The 9,347-nt window shown below is 42.7% G+C and overlaps 1 protein-coding gene across 1 annotated transcript in view; it reads left to right on the forward strand.

The window, feature by feature from the left end:
* MUSK (muscle associated receptor tyrosine kinase) overlaps nucleotides 1-7,897 on the forward strand; it is an 85,703-nt gene extending 77,806 nt beyond the window's left edge. The window contains exon 17 of the mRNA XM_019555385.1: nucleotides 3,165-7,897. Coding sequence (XP_019410930.1) covers nucleotides 3,165-3,841 — 677 coding nt within the window. The 3' untranslated portion in view covers nucleotides 3,842-7,897. The remainder of the gene's footprint in view (nucleotides 1-3,164) is intronic.
* The last annotated feature ends 1,450 nt before the right edge of the window (nucleotides 7,898-9,347 follow it).

The following is a 9,347-nucleotide window of genomic DNA, read 5'->3' on the forward strand; positions in this document are numbered from 1 at the left end:
GAACCATGTTGGCCCTCTTCCAGTCCTCTGGCACCACACCAGAGCACCACGAGTGCTCATAAAGCCATGCCAGGGGTCCCACAATGACCTCAGCTAATTCCCTCAGTACATGAGGGTGGAGATCATCCGGATCAGCTGATTTAAATACGTCCAGTCCCTCCAGAAGTACCCTGACTAGATCCTCTCTGACTCTTGGCCTGGGTGTGCCTCCCCTGGGGCCTGAGGGGGGCCCAGTAGGGGGTCTTATCTGGTCCATTAATAGGCATCATCACATGAACCTGCTGTAGATAGCTGTGACCTTCATCATCAAGCAATAAAATGTTTTGGTATGGGCAAACACACTTTTTTAGCCGTTTATAAGAGCAGGAGGAGCTGCGGCTGGTATCCATTACAATATACTTGTTTTGCTACAGAGTCATGGAGACATAATAATCCCATCCGTGGGTGAATCCAGGATTTTGTAAAAAGGGGTGTGGGAGCAGCCACCAGCACTGCAGGGGTGGCTGCACCCCCTACTCCCACCTTTCCCCACTCCCACCAGGCTGGCATATCCTGCATTGGAAGCAGCAGTGGAGGACTTCTTAAAGTGCCCAGTCAGATAAGGATCTCCCCTCCTTGTTCTTGGTCTCCACTCCCTTCCCTTCTATGCTTAGCAACAAGTCCCTTCTCTTCCCTTCCCCTCCTTCCCCACCTGCCACTGCCATTGTCCCTGGCTGTTTGGAGGCAAGGGACAGAGGGGAGGTTCTCCTGTCCTGCTTCACCTGGGGTGAATTGGCTGGGGTTGACAGCAGAAGCAGCAGGAGGCAAGTTTCCTTCCCCCATATCTCCTCCTGGGCTGGCAGGGAATACCTGGTGGGGTGGGAAGGGGTGGACTGAGCAGGGAGAGGGGACCTGCCTACCACTACTGTTGTATTCAGCTGAGCATGGCTGGAGCAAAGCAGGAGCAGTTGTGGCACTTCACCATCCCAACAGGGACAGCAGCAGCAGTGGGCAGGGGAGGGGGGGAGTGGGAGGGGATGGGACATGCCATGGATGGGGACAGAGGGGTGGGGGGAGGAGGGAATCCTTACTGCCTTTGGGGATTTAAAAAAAGAGGCCCTGACTACTCCCACAGCATTGATTGAAAGGTGTGAGGGGTGCATCCATGCCACTGCACCCCCTCTGGATTCACCCATGGTTACGTATAACAGCTTGTATTGGTATACTTTCATAGCCCTACAGTTGTTACATCTGCCTGTACCCTTTGCTTATTTCAACAGGATATCAAGGAAGTTTTCTGTAGTGCAGGAATTCTGTAAGCACTCCAGTTTCACAAGAACAAAACAAGCAGTTACTGTAGCAAAAGAAAGGAGAAACAGGAAACGTGCACTAAACTGGAATCAACTTGTTGTTTGCTGCTAACATGTTGAATAAATTAGGAAAAGCCAAAGATGCAGGAATTAAACCATTATGTGTTGAGGGGGTGTTGAGAAATGGCCACACTGTTGAATATGATTTGGCCTATAAACCTTTCACATATACTGCTTGCCAGATCCAGATGTATTACATTGGGAAATTTTGTCTGTTCTTTCTCAAAGAGTCAAGTGTTAGGTCACAGGCAAGAATTTCATATTTCACAATAAGCAAGATAACAGACTGTTCAATGATAATCATAATAAGGCAAATTGTGTACAGTCTGAATGCAAATGCTGTACAGTCTGAACAATTCCATTGTTTTTGGTGGGTCATTGTCAAACATTAGAACAAGAGCAACATTCTTGCCTCCATGTTCACCTTTAACATTAGTTTAATATTGCCATGCATTTGGTAAAACCAAGTGAATAATATGGTTTGGAAATGTGTTAACTGAAGAATTTGCAGTTGCTGAATTTTGCAAAGAAAGAAAGAATTTGCATCCTGACTTTCAAAAGAATTCAGGACACCCAATCGCTGCCATTAGGAACAACAGCTGTTTTGGAAATCTTCCCCAGGTTAAATAACTATTCATCTTCATGTTCAAAGGTTAGAAATTGATAGTTTGAACCTCAATGTGGCAAAAATATTATAAAGAGATTTTAGGGGGAAATTACAGAGAAGTCTTAGTGGAAAACTAGAATGAGAAAATTGGCATTAGAATTAGAAGACAGACACTCACATGGAGAAGTCTCAGTGTTAGATTGTCTGGGGTACAAACTCTCTCTTTACTTAGAGTTTGTACACTGTGTAGTAGAGTGGGGCCCTGACCTATGACTGGGGCTCCTAGATAGTAAAGAATTCCAAAAAATAATGCTAATAATGTTAAGGAATATAAGGCATCTGCACCTATCTGGTGAATTTAGACTCCAATCCTTTGACAAGTTCTGTGCAAGTGGCCATCTAACACCCCATGTAAGTCACTGAAGCTCTGTGTATATGCAAGGCTCCACCAGTATGGATCCATTTCCAGGATTAGTTCTAGCTTTTTTAATATTTTTGTTTGTGCTGCAAATCTATCTTTTCTGATGACTCCTGCTTTTTCCCTGCACCCCCATCCACCATTTTGATTCCCTGAAGGCATTTTCAAATATCTGTAATTCTCAGTGACCCTAATTTGAGCTATCGAACAACACTTTCGGTTTTGCTTGCTGTTTTCAAACACACACAGGTTTTCCCCCCTATAATTATGCCTCCTTCCCCTTCCTGACTCTTGTGTGTGTGTGCAGAAATTATCTTTGTGCACAAATCTGAAGTAGCTAATGTGTACAAACTCGCATAGCTTGCATGCAAAACCCTCCAATATTTGTGCTGACACAAATTGGCATTTGAAAAATTGGGTCACAACATTTTGAATAGGCAAAACTGAGAACAAAATGTTAAAGATTGTTCATTGGAAGCACGACCCCTCTGATCAAATCTGGGAAGCATTTAAGTCAATGGCAAAACTCCCATTAGTACCAGTTTAACCAGAATTTGGCGCTTAAATAAATATCCACCATCCAAATCTGTTGTTCTGTGGTATCAGAGCAAACCAACCAACCATACTACCTAAGATTTTATTCTCTCCTGGGAGTTCAGTTTTACAACTTTAGGGGAAGATTTTCAAAGGTACAAAGGAGTCAGTAAAAGTCAGTACATTTTGGAGTCTCTTGATAAGTGTGACTTAACAAAACCCCCAGGACTTATTTGGTACATTTTCTTATTTCCAGGGGTGTGTGCTGTTGGGAAACCAATGTGCCTGCTGTTTGAATACATGGCCTATGGGGATCTCAATGAGTACCTGCGTGACCGCTCACCTCGCAATCTCTGCAGCCTGACACCCGGTAACCTTGACACCAGAGTCCGTCTGTCTAATCCACTTGCTCTGTGCTGCACTGACCAACTCTGCATTGCCAAACAGGTGGCAGCTGGCATGGCTTACCTCTCAGAGCGCAAGTTTGTCCACAGGGATTTAGCCACCAGGAATTGTTTGGTGGGAGAGAACATGGTGGTAAAAATTGCTGACTTTGGTCTCTCAAGAAATATGTATTCAGCAGACTATTACAAAGCCAATGAAAATGATGCTATTCCTATACGCTGGATGCCGCCAGAATCCATATTCTATAACCGCTATACAACTGAGTCTGATGTGTGGGCCTATGGTGTGGTCCTATGGGAGATTTTTTCCTATGGCATGCAGCCATACTATGGTATGGCTCACGAGGAGGTGATCTACTATGTGAGAGATGGCAACGTCCTCTCGTGTCCTGACAACTGCCCTTTGGAGCTCTACAACCTCATGCGCCTTTGCTGGAGTAAGCTGCCTTCTGACAGACCCAGTTTTGCCAGCATCCATCGCATTTTGGAGCGTATATATGAGAGGGCGGTGGCTGCTCTTCATGTGTGAGCCGTGTACAGCAGTGTAACATTTCACCCCTATTCCCTGCTCTGTTCCTGGTGATTCAGATCAAGCAACCTTCAGGGTAAACAGTAAAGTTAGGCCTGGCTAGGTCAGGGAAACAGCAGAAATAGCTAACAGAACTGTCCAGGCCTATTGTGATAACTCAGTCACCACTCCCAAGCTGCAGTTGAATTCATGGGGAGTTTTACCTGAGTGAGGACTGCCAAACAGGACTCCAAAGCTTCAATCCGCTAAGCTGAAAAGGGGAAGGGGAAGAGCATGTCTCTGCCAAATGGGACATTTGGGAGTTTTGCTTGCATTAAGAGAGGATCGTTTTCTTAAGAACAGAAACAGATTGTTTGTGCATCAAAGGGCAAAATCAAATGTCGCCTTCATAAACAGGATTTATCTTCTAAACTAATCTGCAGTTATAAGGCTCGGACTCCCTTGGGTTAGAGGGCATCTTGGTTTTGTTACTGCAAATTTGTTTAATAGTTACTATTCATAATTCCTGAGGAACAGCACCAAGGAAAGCAAGACTTTCTGCTGACCTCAGCTTCCCTTTCTTTTAGTCTCTCTTTGCCTTCCTTTTCATTTCTTTTTGCAGTACTTGGCTTTTAGCCCATTTTGCCTTCACTGTCTGCTTTCAGATTTTTTTCTTAAATCTCCTTTTTTAATGGTTTCCTTTAAGTTGTCTTTGGTCACATTCATTTCCTTTTAAAAGATATTTCTTGTGCTTTATCCCATTTCTTTCTCCCCATCATATTTCCCTCCTGCCCATTCACAGAGGTAATATCCGTACACGGTTACACCATTAGCCTACCAGTGGCTAATACATGATTCTACAGAAGAAAGTAAATTCTCATAATGCACATAGGCAAACATTTTCAACCTAAGAGGCAGGAAGTTAGGCTTATGAATAACTATCTTGATTTGCATAGGTGCTGAACAACCACAACACTCAATTAAAACAATGGGATTTTGCTCAGTACAGCTTAATAGGAAGTGAGGGGCAGATTGACTTTCTTCTTCACAGGTCTGCAAGGATGCGTGAGGCAGAGTGAGGGAGGAAATTAACTTCTGCCCATCCATCCCTGACTTATTCTAATCCCTGGATTTCTCCCCCTTTTATGTATCCTGGGTGAAAAGATATCACATAGGAGTAGAGGCCCTGGCCCTATCCATGGGCTGGGGAAGTAGGCCAGGCACACAGGAGGGAGTACATCGACTTCCCTGATTGAATACAGCAGCAGAAGTACTCATCCAGGATGCTGGATTCCTTTGCAGGGACCATTGCTTCTCCACGATGGAATCCCTCCTTGTGATTTCTGTAGGGGGTAGTTCTCTGTAGCCCCCAATGCAGAGCTGATCCTTATAAGCACACTCCAGCCCTCAATAAGGAGTTTGGTATTTTGGCCCTTTCAATTTCACCTCACATATATAATTGATTGAAGAGACAAACAACGTCTCAGCAGACTGGCATCACATTGTAAAGAGAAGAATTGTAGACAAATGTCCAGCTTGTTTCGTCATTATGTCTCACAAGGGCAATCCGGGTGGTAGCTTAGAGAAGATAATAATTGCACTGGAGAGAACTCTGGGTGGGAATTTATTAGTCACCCTGTAATCCAGTTAAGCCCTTATGAAATATTCAGTTTGTCTGAGAATTTACACAAAAAAGCACATTCTCTCCATATTTTAAAGTCACGGTTCAAAGTCGTGATTAGCTTCAACACACATACATTTCTTGTGTGCAGAAGCAGCCCTGAAATACCTTTATACTGTTACAGTTTTTGGCAGTGGATCCCAGGTTGTGTAATTCTTGTTAGCCTTTTAATTATAACTTCATTTTGAGTTTCCTGCAACCTCCTGTTGGAGGTCAATGAGAGCTTTGCAGGCAGAGAAAGGGCAGAGCTAAGTTTTAACCCCATTTCCTGAATTGCTTTTATTGTCTGATTGAGAACAACAGTGATTATATTCTTCAGGTATTAATCAGAGGGTTTTGGAAGATTTGGCTCAAAAGCTAGAGTGATAACAACGCATTTTGTGAGAGTCTTACAGCTTTGGCCAAGCATGGTCCCATCTGAAGGCAGTGGCAAGATTAACACTGACCACAGCAAGAGCAATTAAACAAAAAAGCCCTAAATTAAGATTGAGGAGATTTAGGGTTCTCTTGGCCACTAATCTACTTGGTGACCTCAGGCACAAAAATCAAGCTACTTCCCTGTTTTTTGTGGTATCTTTTATTCTTGCCTCTGTAAAATGAGAATACTGATCTTAACCTCCTTCATTAAACATGTTGGGGGACAAAGGGATCTATATGTTACACTACATTAATCCCAATTTAAATTCACAAAATCATGCGTCTTCCAGATAGTGGTGAATATCACTCCTCATGGGAAGTTCCAGAGCAGGGGTTTCAAGTTAATTCTGTAGTAACAAACAAATTCAGTTCTGGTCCATGGGTCAGGCTCATCTATTCTAGTCTGCAGTGGTTTGCACAAAAATCAAGGGTAAAAATACAGCAGTTAGATTTATTATCAGTTATTATCACTATTCCTTACTAGATCAACCCGTTATTTTTACAGCCACAAATTCTATGAGAAAATACATTCTCCTTTATGAACTCACATTGATATATTTTCTTTTAGGAAAATAGTCTCCTTTAGCATGATCTCCCCCTCCCCACCACCTGCCCATCCTTTTTTGTTTTTCTTTTTCTTTCCTAGTGTTCAGACTTTTTCTTTCCAAAGTTTCAGACTTTGTATGTCAGGCAGCAGCTTCTGTCCTACCTCCATTGCAAATGCTTCTATAAGTAAGCGTAATCTAAGAATCTCCCTTCTCCAAAGGTATCAAGAGTAGATTTCTGGAGAGCCTGTGCTATGTAGAACTACTCTAAACAGCATAAATACATTTAAAGCTTGAGGGATTTAACATTCATTTTCTCTCTGAGATGCTCATGTTGACTTCAGCTGATCCCTTTTACTCTTTCCCCCATCACCTGATCAAGATGTTCTGAGATACTAATACAATTTTCTTGATGCTTTCCTGATCTTACTTGTAGCCTCTAGAGTTAAAAAACCTATAATGCCACATGCTGTACCCTTTCCCCACCTCTCATCAGGAGAAAAAAACTACCAAGTTGGAATGACAGCCCTGTTCATTGCACTTTCCTGGCCAAGTCCTCCTCTCGGTGACAGTGTTTCAGCTTCATAAAGGTCAAAGGGAATGTGCCCAAGGGTGTACGAGAGGAGAACTTGGTTTTCCTTGTCCAGCATTCCAGCTTTGCAATGTAAGAGTGACCCATAAATGTACTGTAGTTAGTGCCCCTTCATTTAAATGCTGCATAGAATGGTTTAACCCTCTCGCATGGGGAAAAAGCAAGCTGTTCATAGTAAAACATCTCACGTTCATTCTTCATGGGTGAAATTCAACCCTATACAGGCCCTAGGCATCACCTAAATGATGCCTCCTTTTGAAAGTTTTAAGCAGGGCACAGACCTTGCACCTGTCTCTGCACTTGGGTGAATTTTGCTCTGAGGGCTTCCTCCTGTTGTATATTTTTCCACCTGCTGTACAGAATTTGCCTTCTGGCAGAGGGTTTTCCCTTCATGTGAGAGTTGTGCTCTGTCAATGTATGTTCTCCAGTTTACTACAACATTTTTGTTTTGGATAGATGGTAGGGCTCTGCTTAAAACACACTGAAGATAAAACTGCTTGGATTGAAGTGTTTTCACAGAAGAGAGCAAAGTATCATGATAGAATTTTCTAAGGCCCTCTTCCAAAGCCCTTTTGAGTCCAAGGGAGTCTTCAATTGATTTAACTGGGCACTGGATCAAGGCCTAAATCAGTAGGGGTAGTTTTGCATCATCATGTTTGCCAAAAGCATCCCCGTGTCAGGAGTCCTCTCTAGAGCACTCATAGTATATATGAAATTTTACTACTAAGCACATATGGTATGAGGTGACCGTCTCGGCACAACAAGGGGTGCAGAAATCCACTCATTCATATTTTCATAAATCTTTTTAAAGAGATGTAATAAAGTGTATTTTACATGCTTGGCTTCAATTTCTAATAATTTACTGTCTGCAACAGAAAGTTATCTTGGCCAAAAGGAAGAACCCCATACATGTACCCTGGTCTAAATCTTATTGGTCACTCCTAAATCAAACACTTTTGCATAGACCATATACCTGTTTTGTTTTGGATTTATGATCTCTTGAATTTATCTCCTATGCATTTTGTGAATGATGGTTCTGAAGGAAAGCCCAAGACATGATATACATTTCACAGCAAGTTTTGCACAATAGCACTGCCTCTGTAATGCTTGTGTGTAGTATTTTACACAATAAAAAGGTGGATCTTGAGAAGTCAAGAACAATCCCAAGCAATTAAAAAAAATTCCCCTTCAATTTTATGATTTGGAAACTCAGTAAGTTGTCAAAACAGACTCCATTTCACAGCTGAACATCAGTTTTATCACAACTTTAGTTTTCATGTTGGTTTTACTATAGTATGCTGCAGCTGAAGGTCAGGGGGCCGGCCACTGCTTGTGACCCAGATGTCTTTGTGGTCTACCAACCCTCTGCTGCTGACCCTGCACTCTTGCTGTTGCAGGGTGCCCATCTCCTGTAGCCGGTGCCTACTACATGGCAGATTCCCCTGACCAACAGCCCTGCTGAAGAACAAATCTGGCAGGAAAATAGGGTTGGGATATCAATACTGTGGAGTGTGGCACAAGAATGTGACAGGATGAATGGTGGGCAAAAGGAACCTGTTGGGACATCACTGATGTGAATGGTAGGCAAAAAGGACCCCGGGGACACCTCTGGGGCACCTGTGCTGCCAATTCCTCCACTAGGACCCAACAAGCTGGATCTGACCTGTGAGCTGTAGGTTACTAACCTATGTTAGGGTGCTCAAGCTGGAACTAGTTAGCAAGGACCAATTGTACTACTGTCTATTAAATATGGTTCTTTTTCTGTATTTTACTGGCAGCAAAAAGGGTATTTCAACTAAGTTTTGTAGGAACAAACCAAGTTTTTTCTGAACAAGTGGAATGGTTTAAAGGACCAGACAAACAAATTGTGCCCTCCCAGACTTACGCTAGCAACAGCCATGCTAGCAAAGTGAGGTATAAATCAGAACTGAAGTGCTCCGAGCTAGTCAAGAATGACTGATGACTATCAAGTGCTTACTACTGCAAGGTGAAACAAAGCTAAGATGGGAGGCTACTAAAATAGCCAGGGATTGATTCACCTTTATACTAATGCCACTGTATCCTAGAAAAAACAGTGAAAAGGGAGCCTCCTCTACATAAGGAAGAGGGTTTCGTCTTACCCAAGATTCCTAGAAACGTCTTGGGTCCGAATGCTGATCTCACTTGCTTTAGTGTATAATCAGGAGTAAATCTATGGCATAAAAGTTAAAGTGAATCTGCTCTGTATAAAATGAAGCTGAACAAATAAATTTGCAATAGAGAGTTTATCCAAGACATCTTTGCTTCTTTTTT

Source organism: Crocodylus porosus, unplaced genomic scaffold (genome assembly GCF_001723895.1).
Source record: "Crocodylus porosus isolate Cpor-Errol unplaced genomic scaffold, CroPor_comp1, whole genome shotgun sequence".
NCBI lineage: Eukaryota > Metazoa > Chordata > Crocodylia > Crocodylidae > Crocodylus > Crocodylus porosus.